The 26795-nt window shown below is 37.8% G+C and overlaps 1 protein-coding gene across 2 annotated transcripts in view; it reads right to left on the reverse strand.

Moving 5' to 3' along the window:
* Nucleotides 1-13187: 13187 nt before the first annotated feature.
* The window catches only part of igdcc4 (immunoglobulin superfamily, DCC subclass, member 4), a 112251-nt gene continuing 98643 nt past the window's right edge, over nt 13188-26795 (reverse strand). For both annotated transcript variants that reach the window (XM_052150505.1, XM_052150498.1), the window contains 2 exons: nt 23872-24000; nt 13188-18049 (listed from right to left, as the gene is read on the reverse strand). In XM_052150505.1, coding sequence (XP_052006465.1) covers nt 17498-18049; nt 23872-24000 — 681 coding nt within the window. In that variant the 3' untranslated portion in view covers nt 13188-17497. The remainder of the gene's footprint in view (nt 18050-23871; nt 24001-26795) is intronic.

Raw genomic sequence — 26795 nt, forward strand, 5'->3', positions numbered from 1 at the left:
TTTGTGGGTTCATGTTGCATCCTTCCAGTCTTCTCTTCTCTTTTCTTCTAAAATCCATGTTAATATGCTGATATAGAGATAAAAACAATTTGCTCCTAATGCATAACTGGAATTCCTAAAAGTACAATAATTAATGTATTAATGTAAGATGTGATGCCATGGTACTTGATTTGCCACCTCTCCTGCTCCCAATCTTCTTTCTCACGTCTGCAAGTAGTCCAAAATACAGCAGCTAGACTTCTAACAGGTACCAAGAATAGAGCATATTAACCCCAGTTCTCGCTTCCCTACATTGGCTTCCAGTTAGTTACAGAGTTAAATTTAAGGTTGTGCTGTATGTTTATAAGGCCTTCCATGGTTTAGCCCCTCAGTACATTGCTGATTTACTTGGCACCTAGGTCTCTACGATCATCAAATTAGTTACTCCTCTCTGTTCCTCGATCCCGTTTGAAAACCAAAGGTGATCGGGCGTTTGTGGTTGCGGCCCCCAGGTTGTGGAATGCACTTCCATTTGTTGTTAGGTCTTCTTCCTCATTGCCTATATTTAAATCTAGATTGAATACACATTTTGTCTCTTTAGCCTATAGTGTTGGTTGAGAATTATAAAAGTTTTTTGTGTAGGTTTTATAATGTTTTATTAATTTGTTCTTTTTAACATTTTACAAGTTCTATTTAATTATGTTATTAATGTTTGTAAAATTTTTTACAGTACTTTGGATACAACACTTGTTTTTAAGTGTGCTTTATAAATAAACTTGAACTTGAACCTCTGGGTTTAAACCTTTTAAACCTCTTGAAGCTTAATGTAGAAGTAGATGCAAAATAAAGAGCCTGCAAATGCTCGCTGCCTAGTCATACATAGTGCCACTAAATTTTTCTGTTAAATACTTATACGTTTTTTTTTTAATTTATAGGCCAGAACTTGGTTGTGATACAAGTAATAATACATTCCGTCCAATAGGTTCAATTAAGGAGACAAACTATAGTGATATTATTTTGTGAAATTGTTACAAAAAAACAACAACTTTGGGCCAATTTCCATGGATTTCCTTTTAGCAGATAGGAGATAAAGTTTATCCAATTTCTAAAGCTTGCACCAAACCCAGGCCTTTCCACTGACACAATCCCAAAGAGCAAACTTCCCCGACTACATTATAAGTGTACACTCTTAAATCATCCAAACTTTTAAGTCATTTGCATTACATCTGTGCATAACATAATCTGTTTTTCCTCTGTATGGCCTGGATTCCACTCACTTTTGTTTGCATCAACATTTATTTATCTTTTTCCCTGTGCTTATGTCAACCACATATCCTCAGCCAAGCTCTCAGCTAAGCAGGAGAGAAAGAGAGACCACCTCCGCAGCAGTAAGCCTATGCTGTTATTGATTAGATATCCATCAAAAGTGAAATAACGTACAGCAAGACGTGAAGGAAAGCAAAAAAAGAAGCAGAGAGGAGAGAAAAATAAATTAAATAGAGATGCATCGATATGAAATTCTAATACGCATTTTAACCAAAAAATAAACTATAGGACGATACCGATCAGTTTTACTAAGGATTTATACTTCAAAAAAATTTTTTCAAAAATTTATAAAAATTCACTAACAATAAATAATTTCCACTGAACATGGATTGGATCTGTTGAACTTCAACTGTAAGTATTGCTTTCACAACTGTCAGGTCCGTTTATGGCATTTTTTTCCACATTAACGTAAAAAAAGAATAATAATTGTATATTACATGTACTTAGGAGTGCCAACACTTCTACATATTGTGTCAAATGCAAATAAATTGTGCATTTGAATTCACTGAGTATTTACGAAGTATGTTACTAATTATTTATAAATAAACCATAAATTTTCATATCGGCGTTTTCATGCTTATAACCTAAATGCCGATGGTTTTAATTAGGTCAAGAATTGGCCAATAAATATCAGTAGCCGATAACATCGGTGCATCCCTCGAAGGAACATAGAACAAAATAAAAAAAAACAGCCAAAAAAAAAGAAATAAATAAAAGCACGCAGCAGCAGTCACATTAAGCCAGCACAGTCTGATTACAGTGACCCTTAAAAGGGTGTTTAAGATTTAAGCAGGGCTAGAGCACCCTGGAGTTTATGATTAGCTCAGTGTGGGTCCTTGGAGCCCATCATGCACTCACACACAGTGCTTTTGAGTGGTGTTCACATGGGTTTAGCACTGACACCCAAAACAACATGCCACATCACATCAGCTTCAAATACATTTTCTCCACCCCCTAGAAGCCAGCTTTTAACAGCTATAAAGAAACAAAATTACATTTTAAATATGGTTCACACAAAAATAAAAATTGTCATCTATTCATCCTCATGTCATTTGAAATACATTTGATTTTTTCCAAAGAAATATAAAAACAAAATATTTAGCAGAATGTTGAAGCTGTTCAATTCCCATTACTGTCAAGCTCCAAAAAAGATGACCAAAAACCATGCTAGTCCATAGCCATGTGCACTACATTTCTGAATTCTTCAAAAGCAATGTAGTAGCAGGTTTGTGCCAGGAACAAGCCATTCATGATTTTCATCTACAAACAGAAGCACAACAAACTCCATCAGCCATCATCATGAAAATGACGTGAATGTGGCAACAATTTTGCTAAATTATATTATGTGGTTCATTATATGCATCACGTTCCGTGGTGATAAGTCCACTGTGTGGTGCAAAAATGGAGTTAAAAGTTCTCCCAAATAGATGAAGTTTTGAAAATTAATGCTACGTGTATATAGAGTTCTGAACAAAGAAAACCGACCTCCCTGTTCTTAAACTTAAACCTAAACAATACTGTAATAAAAAGCAAATGTGAAGCAATTGCTGGAGCAAATCACATAATTTTATGATGCATCTATGACATTTTTGGCTATCACGTCAACTTGCATGTTCTTCAAGACTCAAACCTCAGTGCTTGAACTAACTTTTACAGTAAATGTAATTATATAATACAAATGTTAAAATGTTTCGCATTAAAAGTCATGCACTACAGTAAGTGTTTTGATGTCATTAGATGGCATTGTGTGAGGTGTAGAGCAAAAAGTACATTTTCATGAACTGTTAATCTGCTGTTTCACCCATACTTTGTGTGAAAGTGAATAAAACCATTGCTGTTGTTGCGCCTCTAGTGTTTATTTCACCAGGAAAATAATGCGATATGTAAACAAACCATGTAAATATAGTAATGGGATTCTATAAGACTAAGTTGAACTCTGTATCACATAAAAATAAGAAACTTCAAATAAAATGTGCAGAAGCATTTTCCAAGAAGACTTGGAATATATTAGTGCATGAGGATTTATTATGGTATTTTATGTCCTTTGCGGAGCACTCAAGAAGTGTACTAAACAAGGTGATGTGTGCAAGGTGAAAAGGTGTCAAGTGAAATGAAAAGAAATTAAAGGGGGGCGTGAGTGGTGCTAAACGAACTGACTAGAGAGAAAAGAAAAAAAAAGAGAGTAAAAGAAAAGATCTTCAGCATCCAAGACACCCTGCCTAAACTACTCTTTCTAGCCAAACACAAAACGTACAGCGGTTGGCACTCACTCCTAACCTAATGTGTCTAAACAGTAGCAAAATCCTGCATGTGTGCACAACGCAAGTCACGTGACCTTCATACCTGACCACTTTCCCCAATGTAACAAAAATAATGAAACTATATAACAAATAATAACGAAAAGGGATAAGAATAACAGGACTGAGAACATACAATATCAAACAAAAACGAATGGATTGATTTCTTTTCAACAACGAATGGATAGAGTACAGCAACACAGCCAGATCTTGCGCAAATGGGTTTTGGCGGGGTTTGAAAGTCGGCAGTCTATGGCATTTGGTGGAGGAGATGATGGCGTCAGAGGGGACTCCAACAGAAACAACCAACGGGAGATGTCTGGAAGGTAACAGAATAACGAAAGCCGGAGACACATATAAAATTACATTGAGGCTACTTAATTGGGTCACTTAAAAGTAACTTTATTCCATTATGTTGAAATTACATGAACAACTTATGTTTTCCGCTGAAGAATGAATGAGCTAAACCAAGAGGAATAAATGTGTTGATGTAACTTAATTGATTCATGCAGAACCGATGAACATGATTATATTCAATGCATTTTGTTTTTCATGGTATAAATGTGATATTCATCAAAACACCAGCTCTAAATTAAATGCCATCTTCAGATTTTTCTGAACTTGAGTTTGTGAAATATCACACCTGTCACTGAGTGAATTAAAGCGCAGTTTCATTAGTAAAGTCTAATTCTGCTTTCAACAGTCAAACACTATAAATATCATTGGTTTAGCAGTCCCCATATAGTGACTTGGTGTGAAATAAACAAAATGTCCAGGGGCCCCAGTCCTCCTCATCACCACTCTCTATAAATTCTTTAAAGAGCCTTCTTCCAGTAAACAAGGCCTCCCTGTCCTCACCTGCTCAATTCAAATACCAAATCCTTCTCCACTCCTCATTTCTGAAGCTCCTAAACTCTTCCCAGGCTTTTGGTGTGACAGCCCTCAGAACACTGCAAGTCTTGTTTTGACTTCCTGTGACAAAGCACTGAAACATGCTGTCAGAGTGACGGCTGCTCTCAGCCCCTTTCTTTTGTCAAGATTTACAGAAAGAACTCTTTAGACTGAGGCAGCAGAGGGGAAAAGGAAAAGTCACTCTTTATACAGTGACCTTAAAACCTATCATCAGCGTTCTGAAATTGGAGCAGATTGTTTTTACGGTTACAGTTTTAATACTGGACCAGCTGCTTGATATGTGATGACTTCTTATCGCTCAGTCAATGCACACTGAGAACATTAATTTGTACAGTCAGGGACATATGTTTATACACCGTATATCTTTCAAAATATTCACAGGCATCCGACAATATAAATTATTAATACGTAGCCTGCTGTTTGAACTTTAAATGCACACAGCCTGTGGCTGCGATGGTGTTGTCTTCACCTCTACATAAAAATGTGTTCATAATAAGTGAACTACTTTTCCTCCAACTTTAGTAACACAAGTTATATGAAACTGTAACTGAAACGAATAGTGTATTTTACATCTCAAATACATACAGCATCACATTTTTGGCCCTTTACACATTTTCTGAACGGAAAAGCAATATGTTGAGAAGTTGATGTAATAATTAGTGTAAATAATATAATTATTTTCCATAAATGGCTTTTTCTTTTAGAGCATGATAGCATAGGGCTTTCAGAACAACAGTGATACAAATGAACAGATTTGAAAACACTTTCTGCTCAATAATGCATTACTGCAAAGAACAAAGTGTGTGAACAGACTTCCAATAACAATCAATCTACTTAAAAACATCTGGACAAAATGCATTAGATTCATACCTCCTGTTGTACCAAAAATGTAAAAGAGAAAATATATTCCACAACTCCCTCTGGGGAGATACCAACAGACTAATTTGACAACCCAATTCATGCTATTTTAACTCAATCTTTCTTCCTCTCACAAAGTGCTTTCCTGACTGACAGCTCTGCAATGGCACCCAAAGATGATAAGAATCCTCTTCTTGATAAGGAAAAACTCCAGTATAAGCCAATAATTCTAACACATGACCTCCACATGTACGTGGTTGGCTTATGAAGATCAAAGTGAAATGATCTCTGTGAATAATAAGCAAGATCCTGATTACATAAATGCTGTGCTCCTATAAGCCTGCATCTAAATGCTGTGCTCCTATAAGCCTGCATCTAAATGCTGCCCACCACCCCACGAAAACAGGCCACGCACTCACATACACAAACTGACAATCACAGGAACAAAGAAACTAGGGATATTTGAAGGAGAGAAGGACAGCCTTGACATGCAATCTTCAAGGCAAAAAGCAGCCTTCAGTTCTTTCCTCACTTATTTTCGACAATGGAGAATTGATAAAAGGAGACAGTTGATGGAAGCCCCTGCTGTCTCTGTCAGATAATAGATATATTCTGCTCAACAGTGGGCTGAGTGGGAACCAGAGGAGCTCCTGTGTATTTTAGGAAATATTTTTGCACTTAAAGAGTGCAACAGCAGTTAAAGACATATTCCTGGAAAGGTCTTGAATAATATATTTAGCATCTTCCCTTTGAAGTTATGACTTCAAGCCCTAACACCTAAAAAAGAACAGCACGTTGTGGAAACCTGATCTGGAAATGTAAATGTTAATAGACCAACAGACAGAGAGAGAGTTCTGGGGATGTCTGAATGTCAAATGACAGGAAGATCTTAAATATAGCAACATAAGGCTATAGTCTATCATAAATCTTCAGCTACACTTGGAGAGCAGACAATATCTGATGGAGGCAGATGAACAGGAAAGATGAAAGCACTCGGAGATTGCTGTGTCAAAGCACACACACATATATATGAATACGACTGTATCATTCATGCATATATACTGTACATTCAAAGTGATATATATAGCCTGATATGATCCATCATACAGTATACACTGAGCGTGTATATATATACACGTGTGTGTTTGTGTATATAAAGTATACACTGTGCGTGTGTGTGTGTGTGTATAATATATATATATATATATATACACACACTCATATATAAATGTATGTATGTACGTATATATAAACTGGCCACCAGTTTATATATATATATATATATATATATATATATATATATATATATATATATATATATACACACACTCACCTAAAGGATTATTAGGAACACCTGTTCAATTTCTCATTAATGCAATTATCTAATCAACCAATCACATGGCAATTGCTTCAATGCATTTAGGGGTGTGGTCCTGGTCAAGACAATCTCCTGAACTCCAAACTGAATGTCAGAATGGGAAAGAAAGGTGATTTAAGCAATTTTGAGCGTGACATGGTTGTTGGTGCCAGACGGGCCGGTCTGAGTATTTCACAATCTGCTCAGTTACTGGGATTTTCACGCACAACCATTTCTAGGGTTTACAAAGAATGGTGTGAAAAGGGAAAAACATCCAGTATGCGGCAGTCCTGTGGGCGAAAATGCCTTGTTGATGCTAGAGGTCAGAGGAGAATGGGCCGACTGATTCAAGCTGATAGAAGAGCAACTATGCCTGAAATAACCACTCGTTACAACCGAGGTATGCAGCAAAACATTTGTGAAGCCACAACACGCACAACCTTGAGGAGGATGGGCTACAACAGCAGAAGACCCCACCGGGTACCACTCATCTCCACTATAAATAGGAAAAAGAGGCTACAATTTGCAAGAGCTCACCAAAATTGGACAGTTGAAGACTGGAAAAATGTTGCCTGGTCTGATGAGTCTCGATTTCTGTTGAGACATTCAGATGGTAGAGTCAGAATTTGGCGTAAACAGAATGAGAACATGGATCCATCATGCCTTGTTACCACTGTGCAGGCTGGTGGTGGTGGTGTAATGGTGTGGGGGATGTTTTCTTGGCACACTTTAGGCCCCTTAGTGCCAATTGGGCGAAGCAATTGTTTCTGACCATGTCCATCCCTTTATGGCCACCATGTACCCATCCTCTGATGGTTACTTCCAGCAGGATAATGCACCATGTCACAAAGCTCGAATCATTTCAAATTGGTTTCTTGAACATGATAATGAGTTCACTGTACTAAAATGGCCCCCACAGTCACCAGATCTCAACCCAATAGAGCATCTTTGGGATGTGGTGGAGCGGGAGCTTCGTGCCCTGGATGTGCATCCCACAAATCTCCATCAACTGCAAGATGCTATCCTATGAATATGGGCCAACATTTCTAAAGAATGCTTTCAGCACCTTGTTGAATCAATGCCACGTAGAATTAAGGCAGTTCTGAAGGCTGAAAGGGGTCAAACACAGTATTAGTATGGTGTTCCTAATAATCCTTTAGGTGAGTGTGTGTGTGTGTGTGTGTGTATATATATATATATATATATATATATATATATATATATAAACTGGTGGCCAGAAGTTTGGAATAATGTACAGATTTTGCTGTTTTGGAAGAAAATTGGTACTTTAATTCACCAGAGTGTCATTCAACTGATCACAAAGTATAGTCAGGATATTACTAATGTAAAAAACAGCACCATCACTATTTGTAAAAGTAATTTTTGATCAAATCTAGACAGGCCCCATTTCCAGCAGCCATCACTCCAACACCTTATCCTTGAGTAATCATGCTAAATTCAAATTTGGTACAACAAAATAACTTGCCATTATATCAAACACAGTTGAAAGCTATTTGGTTCATTAAATGAAGCTTAGCATTGTCTTTGTGTTTGTTTTTGAGTTGCCACAGTGTGCAATAGACTGGCATGTCTTAAGGTCAATAATAGGTCAAAAATGGCAAAAAGAAAACAGAACAGCTTTCTCTAGGAACTCATCAGTCAATCAGTTTTTGAGGAAAGAAGGCTATACAATGCTTGAAACGGCCAAAAAAAAAAAAAAATGAAGATTCATTCAAAGGTGCACAATACAGTCTTCAAGACAAAGGACAACTGTCTCTAACATGGACAGAAAGACATGTGGAAGGCCAGATGTACAACTAAACAAGAGGATAAGTACATCAGAGTGTCTAGTTTGAGAAATAGATGCCTCACATGTCTCAGCTGACAGCTTCATTGAATTCTACCCGCTCAACACCAGTTTCATGTACAACAGTAAAGAGAAGACTCAGGGGTGCAGGCCTGATGGGAATAATTGCAAAGAAAAAGCAACTTTTGAAACAGAAAAACAAAAGGAAAAGGTTTGAGTGGGCAAAGAAACACAGACATTGGACAACAGATAATTGGAAAAGAGTGTTATGGATCTTAACCCCACTGAGCTTTTGTGGGATCAGCTAGACTAAGGTGCGTGAGAAGTGCCAGACAAGACAGCCACATCTATGCAAGTGCTACAGGAAGTGTGGGGTGAAATGTCACCTGAGTATCTGGACAAACTGACAGCTAGAATGCCAAGGATCTGCAAAGCTGTCATTGCTGCACGTGGACAATTTTTTTTTTATGAGAACTCTTTGAAGTAGTTTAAGAAGTTCTTAGAACTTTATTTGTTTTATTGTAATAGTAATTTTACACGTTATTAATGTCCTGCCATACATTGTGATCAGTTGAATGTCACTTTGGTGAATAAAAGAATCAATTTCTTTCTATAAGAGCAAAGTCTGTGCATTATTCCAAACACTTGGCCACCAGTATATATATATATATATATATATTACTAGCACAATTAATAATACTATCATATATAGTAGCCTTTATATAATCAAAGTGTATATAATCAAAGTGCATATATATTTATTGTAACACTTCTACATGATCAAAGCAAACTCATACCTTGACATATCTTGATTAGTTAGAATGTATTAATATCATTCGCTCTTCTCTAAACAGCAAGAATATATGTTAAGGCTCTAGTTCATAATTGTTCAAAGACAAAGACAAATTTGATTATTTCATAGGCCTATTTTACGTACGACGTGCACCACACGTGGTAAAATGTTTGTATTTTAAGTAAATTACGCATGAAACTCTAAAAAAAATTTTTTACCAGAATGTTAAACAGTAGCCTAATATCGCGCAAGCAAGTGCGTGAAATTTGTCAACCACAAAATCAGTTAATTCTTCTGTATTTAACATCTACATTTAGGCAACGCAACACACCCACTCTAGTCTCTACATCTTAAAACACAAACCCTACAATCATTAAAAGAAACATCGCTGAAGCTGAATGCATGGGGTCAATGCTGCGGTCAATGCTGCTGCCAAGTTCACGGTCAGTCGAGACGCCAGCTGTGATCCAGCGCTACCGGTTCCGTGAAGTTCCCGGGGTGAAATCACACACTTACCGACAAAAGCGACGAGGAGTATTCCGAGAAAGCATGGAGCCTGGCCGCGCCGTCCGGTAGCCATTTAATCACATTGAAAATTAGACGAGACCCAAAACGAGAAGGTAAGGCGAAAGGGAAAACAGTGATCAACTCTTCTATATCCAAACTACAGTAGACGGTAGCTCTCTGGACTTCTATACGCTTACGCCATTTTACACATCTTTCAGGAATGTGTCAGCAGCATCTTGTGCTCTCTCCTCGCGACAATGCCGCACACGCGCTCATCCACCTTTCCGTCTCTCTCTCTCTCTCTCTCTCTCTCTCTCTCTCTCTCTCTCTCTCAAAGAACAAAAGGCCGGACCGATCTCCAAATAGAGGAGAGAAGATACGTGCTTACTGTCGGCTCATGTGTACAGGGCATACAGTGTGTGTGTGTATATATATATATATATATATATATATATATATATATATATAAATCTGAACAAATCCTGTCAAGAACGAACACATTTGATGCGTTTATAAACAGCCCACTGATGCGATCAATCAGACTTACAATATAGCTATAGGGCCTATTATTATATATAGGCCTATTTTACTGTAAATTAAATTGTAATTTCATTGTTCATATTTGAAACAATCACAAAAGCATAGTTTTCTTAAGGTGAGATTACCTTATGTTAATTTAGCATCATGAGGTTAAAAAAAAACTATTTGAAAATCAAATAATATGAGCAGGTTTTTGCTATAGTTCAAACTACGTTACAGCAACACCGATGAAAGACTGACATCTATCGGTGGGATCTGCTCAGCAGGGAGAATGCGTGTTGCTTCATCGACACTTTTTAGGCTACATATCACATAAAAGTATTGCTGGCATTTTCCACGAATAGGGCAGCCTACACCTTTGTTGTCCTATTACATTTGTCTTTTTAAATTCTTTTTTTTTTTAAAGCATTAGAGACACCAATCCCATTTTTGAGAGATCTGTCTGTTCAACAATTAAAACAATTAAAATTTCATACAAAATCATACACCATAATTATTACCTTTAAACTACACAGAAATGGAGTCGATTCCTTTCGGGGAAACAGGTTGATATTTTCGGACTGTATTAATTTCCTCACCGAACCACACATTTCAGAAGCCTAACAGCACTAATACAATTTACAAAAAATTATAACATGACTGCATCTTAATGATCTTCTGAGTCTTTTGTAGTCCGTCAACATCTGTAAATCCACTCCATGTGTTGATCTGTATAAAGCAATCACAGAAGCCTTTCAACACATCTGCTTCCAGACCTGTACCGGTATTTTACTTCGGATTGAACTTTTAATCAACGTGCCACATTTGTGGCAGTAAATTGGCATACAATAACAACTTCCCCGATGATAGCTACAACACAAGTCTGGAACAAGGAGATTGCAATAAATCGGTATGTTGGAGTTTAATTGATAAATGTAGGCCTACTGCACTTATAAAAGCGAGAATTTAACGCTTATTTTTACAGTGTTTTAAATCCTTTTTCATATATAATGTTTTTTAGTTAGCCTACATTTGACACCATTTTACATTCAAATTATTTTATGAAATCAAATAAAAAAGTAAATACACATTCTAAAATGTATATATATTTTTCTATAGGCCTATTGTAAGAAATAAACCAGCACAACAACCTGGATTTTTAATAAAACTGAAGTGTAGGCTATTGTTTGGACATTGTATTCATTGTACAAGCGGTAGTGGACAATTACTGTAGGCCTACATTATAATTTAAACCACTTTCTAAACAATAGCTCGTGAATGATAACAGACCATTTCAATGTATGTTAAATGGAGCTTTCAATGATATGCGGTAGTTCTTCGAAATACAGGCGCATCAACTCAAGCTTACCACAAATGTATCTAATGGGACTGAAGTATCGTGCTTTAGTAGGCTACGTGCATAGGCCCCGATTTAATCTTAGATTTGACCTATTAATAATAGGCCTAATTGTCATTCATAGGGCCTACTATTATAAATAGTGCAAAGAACGCTTTGTAGTGAGCTGTTTATTATTAGATATATCTTTTACCACCCATTTTTTGTTTTTGTTTAGCAGAATCGAAAAAGAATCGAAATGAGTCTGGAATTGACTCTTGGAATAGATTCCATCAAAAACCAGGAATCGGAGTGGATTCCCAAAATCGAACAGCCCTACAATCGACGTTTCAGGGCGTGGTTTAGCTGAGGGTCAATTCTGCTTGAATTTTTTCTTCTATACAAATGTATGCATTTTAATTTTATGTTTATTCTTTATTGCTACAACACATCAACATCAAACCAGAGTTTTAAACTGTATCTAGTCCTGTCTGGTATTTTAGAAACAACAAAAATTTGAAACCTCATAAAATTAATAGGCTAGACATTAAAGGAATGTTCCAGGTTCAATACAAGTTAAGCTCAATCGAAGGCATTTGTTGCATTATATCAATTAATTAATTTCAACTCGTTCCTCCTTTTCTTAAAAAAAAAAAAAAAAAAAAAGCAAAAATCTGGGTTACAGTGAGGCACTTACAGTGGAAGTGAATTGGGACAATGTTTTCTGTTAAAGCTTGTTTATTATTTGAGATGTAAAGTTGTCTAAATTGACATTTTTACAGTCGCTTTAGGGTTCGTGGACATTACATCGTCATGGCAACAAAGTTGTAAAATTGGCTATAACTTTACACAGAAAAGTTTTATAAATGATTTTATCACACTAAATTAATGTTTTTGCTATACTTTTGAAAAAGTATTTTAACATAAAAAATGGCCCCATTCACTTCCATTGTAAGTGCCTCACCTTATTTTTGCTTTTTTTTAAAGAAAAGGATGGACAAGTCAAAATAAAGTTAAGTGAGAATCAATATTATGCCACAAATGCTGTCGATTGAGCTTAACTTGTATTGAAACCAGAACATTCCCTTAAGAAATTATTTCATATTAATATTTTATTATTTAATAATTAGTTTGACCTCCTGATGTTGTCAAACAACATTTGAAGGTTAAAGCACCTAATTTTTGTTTGTTTTTCAGGCTCTACTATATGATTTCGTGAAGCCAGCTAGTTACCTTACTGTTTATTTCTAGAGCTGACATTGGCATGAGATCCTCTGACTATTTCAGGTGTCTACCAACAATCTTCCCCTTGTTAATAATATTTAGTGTTTTATTAAATGTTATATCTCTGCAACTTTTACCAATAAAAAAATGGGAAATCTTGTAAGGTCTTTACAATGTCTATCCATGAAGGTGCACAATTTGTTATAAAAGAATAAATAGGCAGTATTTCTGCTTCAAAGCAATAATTTATAAAAAGACAAGACTTGCTCTTGCTTTTATTTTTATTCAGATATATATTTACTTAGTCCAATATAATATAATATCCTCCACTGAAATGAGACTCCACCCTTCACAGTTCACATATAAGATACAGTATGATTACCTACATTTGTAATTTCATTGCATCTATAATTCAGAGGGGACAATTGTTCCTGTTAAAAGCATTAAATCCAATTTAAGTGAGTCAATTAAAGAATTCTTAAATACTGTGAGAGACTCATCAGAGTGGTAAAATATGTCACAATGTAGGAACTTGATATACAAATCTCTGTAGTTCGTAATAGTTAAGTGGAAACGCACAGGTCTGCTGGTTTTGAAAAGGTAGAAAGCAGGATGAATTCTCACATCACCAGCCTGGGACACCACAAAGCACCAAAGGGAAAACAGGCATAAGATTTATTTAAAACAAAAAGCATGCCTGTCCATCAGTGTTTCTATTTGTTGTTGCTTTTCCCTATCATTAAAGCCTTTATTTTCCAGGAGGACAGATGAGGTTTTATATGCACCAACTCACCTTACATTAGAGTAAGCTAGAATGTTCCTCCCAAACGTTTTATGCAAAGACAGGGAACCTGAGCAATCAGCACTGATCATACGCACATTATAAAGACAGAGCTATATAATCTTGTGTCTGTTTTGAGAGGTATGGCTCAACAAGGGAACCCCTGATCCTCATCGGCAAACATCCTACAGAACTATTGTGACATACGCAAATTCACAACTCCTCCCTGTCGTTTCCACACTCTGACATTGCCATCCTGAATAGAGTGGAGCAAGAAATAGAAATAGAGTGGAGCTCTGCCTGAAGCAGAGCTTCAACGTGAGGCAAAAAAAAAACAATCAGCTCATCCATTTAAATAAAAAAAATAACCACCGCTGCCAAACCGGATCAGAACAACTGAATCTTTATGGGCAATGTTGAAGATATAACTGTACTTAAATTAACAAGCAGCAAATTAGGTTTTTGAATTATAAATTATTCTGAAGAGGGTATGTGGTTTATGAAAACAAATGCATATCTGATAGTGACAAGACATAAACAGTGAAAGTGTCTGATAACCCCGGCATAACACAATTTCCTTATTTTCAGACAGAAGTAAAAATAGAGATCAATGAATTTTCCCCACACATTCCAATGCTGGAGGTAGGTTATGCTGAACACAAAAATCTGATGTCATTTTGCATGTACCTGGCATAAGACTATAAGATAATAATGGCCATTTTGAATACAACACAAACATGTATACTGTACATGTTGAGAATAACTTTTGTTGCAATGAAAACCGTATACATGAACATTTAAACCATATAAGCAATAACCACTTTTAAGGCATTAACTCTAATACAAACATACTGAACTAGTAGGAAGTGTAATGAATATGTATGTTCAAATCTCAGTAAAAAGCAGGGAGTCTAAAGTACTGAATATACACAATGGCCTTATGTCTTTGAAAACAGAAGTTCTACAGAGCAAGGATATGTTGCTGACTGGCCACTTGAATTATGCTGCTAAAAAGTAGGTGAAGTAATTCAAACATTCTTAATTTCCTACATAAACCGCCCTGAGTTTGGCCTGCTGTACATACAAAAACTGGAATGTTTAAAAGACCATTTTGAAAAAAAACTAGTCTTGCTCTAGCACCAAAGCACTATTGAGCTGAACTAGGAGTAATATCAAAGACAATCAGCTGAAAGTTGGCAATGACTGAGACTGACAAGACTGAACTGCCAGTGAGTGTTGTCTTGGATCATGGGCAGTCCTTTCAATGACCTGATGTAATATGGGTAACAAGAGTCTGAGCCTTTGTGTTTGTTTTTTCGATGGTTGCTTTTTTTAAATGAACATTTTGCGTTCAATACAATTTAAGCATAACCAACAGCATTTTTGGCATAAAGTTACAGTAATTACCACAAAAAATGTATTTAAACTTTTCTCTCCTTTTCTAAAAACAGTAAAAATCTGGGTTACAGAGAGGGACTTGCAATGGAAGTGAATGAGGCTTATCCATAAATGTTCAGTGTTTAAAAAGTATAGCTACAAGACATAACAATATGCACATTAACATGATTTTAGTGAGATAAAATCATTTACTAACCTTTTCTGTGCAAAGTTATATCCAATTTTACAACTTTGTTGCCATGACTACATAACATCGTAAACCCTATAACGAACATATAAACGATGATTTAAACAACTTTACAGCTCAAATATACATGCCTTGTAACAGAAGAATTAATGTCCCTTCATAAAAATGTTATAAAATAATAAACTTCACATTTCTGCCTTTAAACATTCCAAAAATTGGCCATATTCACCTCAATTGTAAGTGTCTCACTGTAACCTCGATTTTTGATTTTATAAAGAAAAGGAATATTTTTTTTTGTGGTAATCAACATTATGCCACAAATGCTGTCACTTGTATTGAACACGAAATATTCCTTTAAACCTTTTATAATATAACAATATTCTCATACAAATACGCAAATGTTTCCTTAAAATAAACTACTTTAAATAAGTGTTAAAAATGCATAAGAAAGAAGCGCAGCAGATACGGATCCTGCTCTCAGCAACAATTCTTTACAAATATGTGTTTGCATGGAGAACAAAGGTTAATCCATATGAACCCAATAAGGTGACAGACACAAGGCCGAAGGAAAAATAACATTGAATGAGAAAAGACATGTCTGAGAGATGGAGGCTATTTCCTAGTTTGACTGAAAATGTTCTTCTCAGACTCCCTGCATAGAGCTCCCTGAGAAAAAGAGATGACTGGCATTTCAACAGGTAGATCTTATGGACACAATCCTTGAGATCTCCGGTTATATGAGACTTGTGTCTCTGCAGAACAAAAATGGGTGTTTCTCAATCAGTGGGCGTTTTCAAACCAGGTGGGCATTTTAAACGGCTTCACACGATTTGCCTACTACATTGTAATTCTCTTCCTTCATTGGATAGCTGAAAAACACCCATTCCAGTTTGAAAAATGCCACAGATATGGAAACACACATTACTGTTCTGCAGAGACCTATACTTCAGTTAAACCATGTGATTATTGAAGGGTATATTGCCAAACTGTTGTGTCAAAATGAACAAGTTTTTTCCCCTCATAGCAAAGATAGGACTGTACAAGCCGATGACTATATGCTTACTCACAGACTAATAATCATACATAAAGGTTTCAGTAACCATTACAAAAGAATGCATACACAGAGAGTGACAAAGGCAGTAGATTCTGCTATTATCAAAGGCTATGAATTTGATGGTTCAAAAACCAGATTTAAGAAGTTGCCTTCTTAATGATACTCATAAATGCACACAGAAACAAACAATCCTGCAAGGAAATGAGGTAGTGTTGTTGACTGAGAAAAAACTTGGAGCATGAATCAGTGTAATGTCTTTACAAGTACACTCAGGGCTCCTTCCACAGAGTTGAAATTATAAAAAATTTACATGGACTCTTAGTGTTCCTTATGTTCTTTTCCTTCACAAATTGTTTTTCTTCATTGTGTCACGTTTATCTACATGTATTCAATACAGTAATCATACAGTACATATATACTGTATATACAAACCGTAATAAATGCACCTTACAATTTAGACTCCTGAGACACTAAGCTCCAGTCAGGGAATGTCTGTATTTATTTGTATTCTATTCAGGTTTGTGTGTGTGTGTGTGTGTGTGTGTGTGTGTGTGTGTTTGTGTGTGTATGTGGAGATGTACCTATCTATCTGATCAAGTTAAAGAGGAAGAACCATTTCTATAGTACAGGACTATGTGTGTGTGTGTGTGTGTGTGTGTGTGTGTGTGTGTGTGTGTGTGTGTGTGGCGATCCTGAGACAGCAGGAGCTGGTACGTTCTGGCAGGGTTATGGGCTCTCTCTGACAGGATGAGTCTACACCTGCTGGCACTGATAGCACTAATCTCGGATCAATCAATTACATTCGCCCATGAATTAGTTTTTTTCAAGGGTTGCATTCTCACTGGTGCTGGCCTCAGGATCCTTTAGCTTCACCTCAGAGTATAAACACTTCATGTGTGCATGTAAACATACTGTTCTTGCACACAATGAGGGATTAAAGTGTGCATACCCATGGATACTAAGTGCTATAAAAATATTCTATATATACATCCATATAAAATAATGGAACCAAAGAGGTTGCAATAAATCCGAGCCAAGAGATGAGGCATGCGTGGCTACAAGACTTCTACAGCAGGAAGGTGCTGTTGAAGTTGGCTCATTTTTCTCCTTAGCTGTCCCAGAATGTGGGAAACACTTTTTTCTCGCTTCTCTTCCTTCCAGCTTAGGGGTACAGGTAGTTATGTGCCCCTGAGGTAGAATGAACAAGGCCAGAGCTGGCAAAGGATGAGGGGGAAGGGGGGAGACCTGGTGTGGACAGAACCTTTCCTGCGGGGCACAGTCTTTGGGCCCCATTCTCTAGGGATTCTGCCTTTAACCGAAGGGGTTTGGGTGAGTGGAAACCATTAGTAAGCCCCACTTCTTGGTTTTTGGCACCGCCCACTGTTGGCTGGCTGAGTCCACTCTCTAATGGTCCATTGTGATTGGACAGTACCTCAAAGATGTGAGTGCTGGGGTTTGGAGAAGGAGATTGAGTTTCAAGGTTGTCCTCCCTTAGGGGGCAGGGTGGAGGGGGAGTGGCATGCTGTTTGCAAGGGGAAAATGGAGTCACCTCCTCTCCAGGAGAAGGAAGCTGGGAAGATGGAGACTCAAGACAGAGCTCCATGTCACTTTGTGGACCCGGGCCAACTGTCTTATTGGATAGCTGTGAATGCACGATGACTTCAGCCTCCACCTGGTTCTTGCTGAGGGAATACAGCCTCTCCACATGCCCGCTCTGCAAGTAATGCACACAACATCAGAGGGAAAAAAATTTAAAAGAACTCCAAGCATTCTTTATGAGGTTACAGTACATTTTCACAAGCCTTTCTTCTGTAGAACACAAAAGGATGGCACAATCACTGATTTCCATACAATAGCAGTTGATAGTGAATCACTTTATAGCTTAACCTCGTGAGACCCCCCAAGTACACTTTGTATTTTGGCTTCGCTATACACAATGCATAAGTTAAATTCATTTAAACCAAATTATCTCAGTTCAGAAGACTATGCTGACAGTAAAGGGTTATACTTTCAATGTACGGAGTAATGTTTCAAAACAACATGGCACCGATCACAGCGGCAGGGACGGGCCAATGGGGCCAGTAGCCCTAGACTACCAGGGGGCCCTTGACTGTCCGGGGGTTCCCAGGGCTCAAAGACTGCACAATCTAGTTTGGTAATTGTCGTTTCAATGGCATTAATCCGAGCGCATTATTGACGCTCGCACGCGTAAAAGGAAGAACTTGTGCGCACTTTTCAAACCCTTGTGCGCATTATTGATACTTGCGCACGATAGTTCATTACCACAAAAGGAAATGTCTCCTACTCTATCTAATCTCATCTGCTGCTTTTGCTCGCTCAAACAGTGACTCACATGCAGCTGAAGCCATGTCTAAAGGTGAAGTTGGGCTTGTTATGAATCCTCTTATAACTCTTAAGGCATCCAAACACAACAGACTTCTGGAAATGGGCAACATATCTGGTGTTAAGTTAGAAGGGAATCAATTTATTGTCATATATACCCCTAGCACTTCAGTTATTAAGATTTTCTCAAAAGCTTAATTTCTCAAAATGTGAGTTATTGGCCATCCATGATCATCCTAATAGAACACTGTATAATATCCCATTTAAAAACGACGTTAAATATTTAGGTATTTGGATATCTAAGTCGGTGGATAATTTTGAATTTCTTTTTTTTTATAAAAATGTAGAGAAATGTAAATTAATTATGAATACTTGGCTGCAGAGAGACATAACGATATTCAGAAGAGCTCTCTTGACAAAGTAGAGAGTCTTTCTAGATTAATTTATCTGTATTTCTCAATAGCAGCTTCTGCTAAAAAGATCAAATAAATAAATAAATACAATTTTGATTTTATATGGAAAAGGAAAAGTCATTATATACGTAAAAGTAATATGATTAAAGATTATGAAGACGGAGGTCATAAGACGATTGACTTTGACATTATGAAATGGGCTATCAAGCTTAAATGGTTACAATAATTTTTTTTTTTATAATGAGTCCTCATTCTGGTTTGAGATTCCTTCAGCTGTATTTAAAAAATGTGGTGGCATAAGTTTTCTGTTACAGTGTGACTTTGAAATTTCTAAAATCCCTGTAAATTACAATTATTAAATTAGTTAAGGAACAATTAAAATATTCAGTGGAAAAACCTAAATTGCATGATCTCATGATAGAAAATGTAAATTTTGCAGATAAAAAATGCTATTACAGATTTTTGAGAGATGGTTTACAACAATGTTTTTCAGGTCCTGTAAAGAGATCTTACATTTTTCATCATTTGAAGAAAGAAGTGAGTGAAATTAGAACCAATTTCTTTTCAGTTCCCATTGCCCCTTAATGTAAATAGGTGCACTTTAAAATTATGAATCATATTTATCCTAATGTGACAATTAACTACTGTCCGCAAGGGTTTAAAACACGCGCAAGTTCTTACTTTTTCATCATGTGGCTTTAATCTATCGCACGTGCGAGCATCAATAACGCGCACGGATTAATGGCGTTTAAATGCCTTCATAACCCCGCTTGAAAACCCTTTTGGCCATGAACAATGAACCCGCCAAATAAACAGGGGCGATAGTTTTATTGCATCGCTCGCTACATATACAAGATACAACACTATTGGCATATCCAGTTAACAGGTTTACCCCCGTTAATATATGTAACATCTAAGGTTCAAAGCTCCACACTGCGCGCGCTCACAAGCTGCTGAACGCTGCACGAGGGAAGGGGAGAGGGACAGAGAGCGACGCGAAAGAGGGAACACCACCGCATTTTGAAAGTGAAACATGCGGGAATTATTACAATTGTGCTCAATCCCGCGCTATTCATTTCTCGTGTCACGTCAAGAACTAATTAGGTTTGACCTGTCACCATATTAAATTTGTACACTGTTTATACATGAGTTAATTGATGATTTAGATTTGAATATCAATTTAAATTTTGTGAAGGCATGCCTTCAGAACAGTGGCGGCTGCTGGTCTTTCAAAGAGGGGAAGCTCATTTTCGGCCTACATTATAAACTTATTTACCCTATTTTTTGCACTACCGTAATTTCCGGACTATTGAGCGCACCTGAATATAAGCCGCACCCACTGATTTTTAAATAAAATATTATTTTGAACATAAATAAGCCGCACCTGTCTATAAGCCGCAGGTGCCTTCCGGTACATTGAAACAAATTAACTTTACTCAGGCTTTAACGAAACACGGCTTGTAACAAAAATAAATAGGCTTTAATGAAACACGGTGTGGCAGCGGGGGCGTTGTCAAGCGCCCGTCCGGGAGAGAAAAGCGGTACGGGCGCTTACACCTGAGCTAAATTATGTCTAACACCGTGTCTAATTTCAGTAAGCATGGGGAGAGCGGCATAAAAAGGCAGCAGCCACAGTGCTGAGAGAGTGACACACGTCAGTCTAGTGTTGGTGCATAGAAGAATTGAGAAACATTATAAAATTGATTGTAAAACTTGCTGTGGCCATTAAAAGCCTTACCTGGAACGTCAAATGCCCTGCTGAAAACTGTCACACTGGTGCCCGTGTGACAGTTTTCCCAAGAAGGACACGTGAAGCAGGGCACTTGAAATTAGACACCGGTGTTAGACATAATTTAGCGCAGGTGTAAGCGCCCTTAAAGCTTTTCTCTCCCGGACGGGCGCTTGACCACGCCCCCGCTGCCACACACGGCTTGTAATAAAACATTTGCAGTAAACAGTAGCCTACCAAGAAAGTAATTGGTCACTATCTTCCTCCTCTTGTGCACATGAAACCACTGAAGTCATCTCCTTCGGTGTCGGAGTTGAATAGCTTCAGATTTAGTTGTGTTTTTGCACTGAGTCAATTCCTCACGCTGCTGTTTCCAGCGTCTTATCATCGACTCATTAAGACCAAGCTCCCGTGCAGCAGCTCTATTTCCTTTTCCAACAGCCAGATCAATCGCCTTCAACTTGAAAGCAGCATCATATGCGTTTCTCCATGTCTTTGCCATGGTGAGGGTGACAAAATTACTACTGTAATCAGAATGATGGGAAGTTTGAGCCTTCGATTTAATCTAAACAGTAAACAAAAAAGTTGTTTTGACCTTAACCCGTTCGGCAATTTCATTGGTCTAATGAAAGCTTCACGCCGCAAAAAACTGAGCACGTCACAGAATGTTTTTTTTTTTTAATAAAATTTGAAAGCGGGAAAAATCCATATATTAGCCGCGTCATTGTATAAGCCGCGAGGTTCAAAGCGTGGGAAAAAAGTTGCGGCTTATAGTCCGGAAATTACGGTAAATCAATCTTAGGTGTTGATCTGCCCTGCTGTTTAATTCTAATTTTTTCCTCGTAAGGAAGACTTTCAAATGGCTTCGCCAAAATCAGGTCGACAATATTAGCACCGTCTGCCATCGTACGCAGTTTCACCCGTACGACGCTAGCCTAGCCTACTGTATGAATGAATGAATGAACGAACGAACGAACGAACAAACGCTCTAAAACAAAATATATTAAACTTGGTAAAACTGAAACAAGGAATGTGGTGTATAATTGTGTGAAATGTATTATGCAAATTGACTAGCAATTTCGCCAAACAAATATAAAGAAATAGGTTGCAGCAGTTTGTCTTTCGACTACACTTGAGAAATCCGCGATGGGACTGAGCGCAAAATAGCTTCAGTGACTTCTTATAGTACAGATTCGCTGTCAATCAAAAGGAGATGCAGTCTTTCGACAGATCCTCCAATCATCACGCGGAAGCCCGGGTCCGGGCCAGCCCACTCCTCATTCACCCCCAGAGATGCTGAGCGTCTGTGGGCGGGACATAATCGCAGCATTTATCCAATGACCGTCTATTTTCGGAGCACTGAAAAAAACTGTTCAGAGCAGCCCCATTGAAGTCAATGGATGCTCGGCTTCAACAGGGAAATGCACTGACACTACGGGAATGTATGAGAAGTAAATCGAGTCAGCCGACCTGCTATATGTAATGTAGCTGATTCTGAACGAACTCGTCTTCGAGATGAACGTGTTCTAACGCATTTTTAGTCAATAAATTGTTTACACAATAGTACATGTTTGACCATTATTTTTTTGACATTATAGGGGAAGCTGAGCTTCCCTTGCAGTCTTAAAGAAATCCCCACTGCTTCAGAAGACATCAAATATGATGGCATAGGCAACTTTTATGACACTTCTGAGTTCTTTTTAAATTGTAAAAGTGAGTCAAACTTCAAAGCACATGCTATTGTATGGAAAGCATAGATTTCGTCATTCATTAAAATATATCCTATTGAATTCCACAGAAGAAGAAAAGTCATATGGGTTTGAAACTGAAAATGCATTAGAAAATTGCATTGTAGTGATGGAAGAGGAAGTTTATAAACTGAAATGTTAATGATTTTGTTCAAAGCACAATTCTTAGAAAGTGCTTTTTGATCGTAGCTTGACTCTATGCATCTTGTGTTCTGTTTACTATTTCAGTAACACGAACTGGAGAAACATATCCTTTTAAATGTCAACAGGCGAATAAATCAGTGGTAATATTGAGGTGAGAAGGAGAGATTAATAAATGTGTATTTTTATTTATTTATTCCCTGCTGCTCCTATAGCTGGGGACCTTTAAGAAGGACAGTAATGGGTAAACGGTGTGCAGACTTCAGCTTTTCATTCTAAGTGTCACATACTAATTAGGCAGTGTCATCCCACTGACTGCTTAATGGTAATTACTATCACTAGATATTTCCTGGGCACATGAGAAATTATTAGTCAGTCCAATTCCCCCACTCACACACTTTGGCTGTGACTCGTTTGGAAGGCTGCATGCTAGGTAAGATGAGTCCTTTCAAGTCTGCAGTATACGAGTGTCCTCCTTTAAACAAGCCTCATTTAAATTTGTAGGACAAATGGAAATGGAAGGTATCATGGTTGCTATGACAGCATGCCACTCTTTAACAAGCGCTTAGAGTGAGAAGGGAACGTATGAGGTACATTTTAGGAGAGTTATAATGATGTAAAGAGAAAAGAAAATAGATTTTACAGATGTACTTTTAGTCTAATACTTTATTTTAATTATATATTAATATCATTATACATATTATATGCTCTGCACCCATCTGCTGTGGTACTTGAACTTGGGTATTAACATTCCTTGCGTTTGAACATCATATTTATGGGCAAATTGGTGTTATTGTTTTTTTAGACATTTCCGTTGAAGCAAAGAATTGTGGGTTGTGAGTGCCCACGAAGGTTACACCTCATGCATCCTCTGAATTCCCGATGAAGGTTGCATTCAAAGGCTGCATTCGAAGTGTCCTAGCTTTTCTGAAACAAGACAGACCGATGATTTATGCGGTCAACAAATGCGACCTCTGGAGACACAGCCTTTCATGAACACACACAAGCAGATGTGCAAGGATAATGTGCATTTTGGTAAGACAAAGAAGCAATATTTGTATTTCTACAGTATACCTCATTGGAAAGACATACAATCTACTGTATATCACACACAAACAGTCATCTACAGTACATACTATATATATACACTCCTTTAGCTCACCTTACTGTTCTCTGATGCTGGTCCCTCTAGGGCTCCATTGATGAGAGCAGAAGAATCTTCAGTTATAGTATCTCTGTACCTGGTGATCCTATTGGCCCAGTTCCGACTAACAGATCCATTCCAGACTGGCTGAGTTGGGAACAGACAGAAAATAAAAAATGGGTTTAGAAATCATAGCTCTCAAACAACAACAACAAAAATAAAATATAGCTGCGAGCAGCGATGGCGGGCCCAAGCCGGTGGCACCGCCACCCCCTGTGCCTTTAGGGATGCTGTGCACGATGGGCAATAACGTAACCTCGCTTTGACCGTCGAGAAGATGTGTGCTGTAGAGCTCCAACGAACATTCGCAACGACAGCTCTCAACCTAGTTAGAAGCATTTCTTGTTTGCATGACATGTAGACTTAATAAATCCTTATCTTGAGCCAAATAAACAAGCTGACATTCAGTACAACCTGTGTCTTTTGTTTAGAACACATACAAATGTTATTTATGTTTTTTAGTTTGTCAAGAGATTTAAAGCACCGTTTTTGAAGACTGCGCATGTGCGAACGTGCTCTACTATGTAAGAACGAGCCGATTATTGAATCTGGAAATGGGTGGGGCCTGTAACACTCATAAATACCGGTCGTAAATCACATTCCCTCACTCGTCTTTGAGATGGCTTCACGTGTTTGGATCGTCGGCAGTTCCATCATCCGCAGACTGCATACTCACTTCTGTGAGCAGCGCCTGGACGGAAACCTCGGTCTTCAGTGTGAGATCACCTGGGACGGCAGAGGAGGCAGACTCTGGGAGCAGCTGTTTCCAGCTCTGCGCTCTCTCAGGGCCAAAGCTACAGCTCCAGATATTCTCATTATTCACCTGGGAGGGAACAGTTTGTGTCGGGTGGGCCGCAACCGCCTCGATTTTCTTCGGGAAATAAAGAGTGACCTGACCGAAGTCTTACAAATGTTTCCCAGAACCAGGCTGGTGTTTTCTGGCATTTTACCCCATCTAAATTGGAGAGGACAGACTGGCAGGACTGGCTATGGCATTGAACGAAGCCGGCGGTGGATAAACGGCGCCATGTCTGGCTTCTTGGCAGAGAGGCAGATGCGCTGCATTCACCACAGAAACATCGGCTTGTTCCATCTGTGCAGAGACGGAGTCCACCTGAGACCAGAGGGAAACCAGCTTTTGCCGAGCAACCTCCGAGAAGCTCTGCAGGTGGAACTCAGAAGATGAAGCAACAAATGTCCTTTTAAGGGCAGCAACAATGGCTCTTTTAAGAGCCACGTTCACTCATTCAAATAAAAAGCATTTTCCAAGTGTGTGAAATTCGTTGTTCCTCACCTTACTTGATGTCAGGTTTCAGATGACTTGTTTTTAAATAAAAATGTCGATTCCTCTAATCCATTCCTTTGTAAGCATTTCAATATAACTTTCAAACCACTCAAGAATCGTGCGCTGTTTTCTGTGCTGAGCACAATCCAAAACGTGCCATAAAGCAGTGGTTCTCAAACTTTTTTGTTTTGGTTTATTTATATAAAGACACAGAGAATATTACTTGCCTTACCTGATTAGAACAATGAAAAAAAAAAAAAAAATAACTAGGGAATCACTAAAACGAGAGAATTATTCTTATTTGATGATACTCTCAAAACATTCCACAACAAATCCTTGAAATTGAATGATATTCAGAACAGAACACAAATAAAAAAACTCTCTCTTTAGAATCAAAATGTTTTTACATTTGAGATGTATTTGGATGCTAAACTATTCTTTATTATAGGCTTTGTACTTTACTCACGCTCCAATACCGACGTAGAAAATCATCCTCTTTACATGCTAAAAATATGCTTGGAAACATCACAGTGGGCGGTGCTTACTGTGAATGATACTGAATTGTACTACTGACTATTTAAACAGAGTAATTTTTATATGGTAGGTTTACTATTTTATTATTATATTTTATTGCGGCTATAATGAACAGGCTGCGATGTCAAGATTGCAATGATGGAGTGTGTGTGTGTGTGTATTTGTAACCTTAAGTAATCATGGTTTATTTATTCATTCATTTGTTCTTTTATTTATTTATTATTTAACATGCATGTGTGCATTATTAAAAGTAACATTGCAGCAACGAGAACGGGTCTGAGCCAAATTATGTTAAAGATGTGTTCTGGTGACTGGCGTGTTTTTAAAACAATCAGATAAGTGTAAATCGAGAGTTAGCGATTAGCTCATCTGATTGGCTACATGAAGAAGGTGGACCCGCCCTCCACTTCGTGCTCCTTTTGGAACGTCATTTCAACAACAAAAGGTAGTTTTATCAGAAAATTAATCAGAAAGAAAAACAATCGCAAAGATCGCAAAACAATAATTATAAAAGCGGCTGTTTGCTGCCATTTTTGTTGTTTTCTTAAAAATGTAAAACACAAGCATCGATGTTTTATCACAGGTTTACTATGATAAAAAAGTTATATTAATACTTTGATCTGTTTATCACCAATGGGGGTGACAACCTGTGTGGTAAGTAATAGAGTTCATTGGGCACTCCTCTGGACAAGCTGCTGTTCTGGAAGGGCGAATCCTGTGACTGTTACACAGTCTCACACACTCATTCAAGTCCTTCTGAATAACATCACCAAAGCAATGACACTCATGACTCCCGTTGAAGTATCCAGCAGCTCTAAGGTCTGCAAATAACTCCATCCAGAACTGAGACCTATATACATTTTTAAGAGTCCTCAAGCTGATGTTTACACCGTGTACAGCGTACGAGTGGCCCTCGTTAAAATATTGAACGTAATGATGCAGTATGTCTTGTTTTTCCGTCTGGTCCGCGTCTTTTAAAAACTCCAAACACCGACCACACGTAAAGCAAAACCGCGTTAAGGTGTTCATGTGTTTGCCACAAAACGGGCAAAACATCCCACGC

The sequence above is a fragment of the Xyrauchen texanus genome, chromosome 2 (assembly GCF_025860055.1).
Source record: "Xyrauchen texanus isolate HMW12.3.18 chromosome 2, RBS_HiC_50CHRs, whole genome shotgun sequence".
Lineage (NCBI taxonomy): Eukaryota > Metazoa > Chordata > Actinopteri > Cypriniformes > Catostomidae > Xyrauchen > Xyrauchen texanus.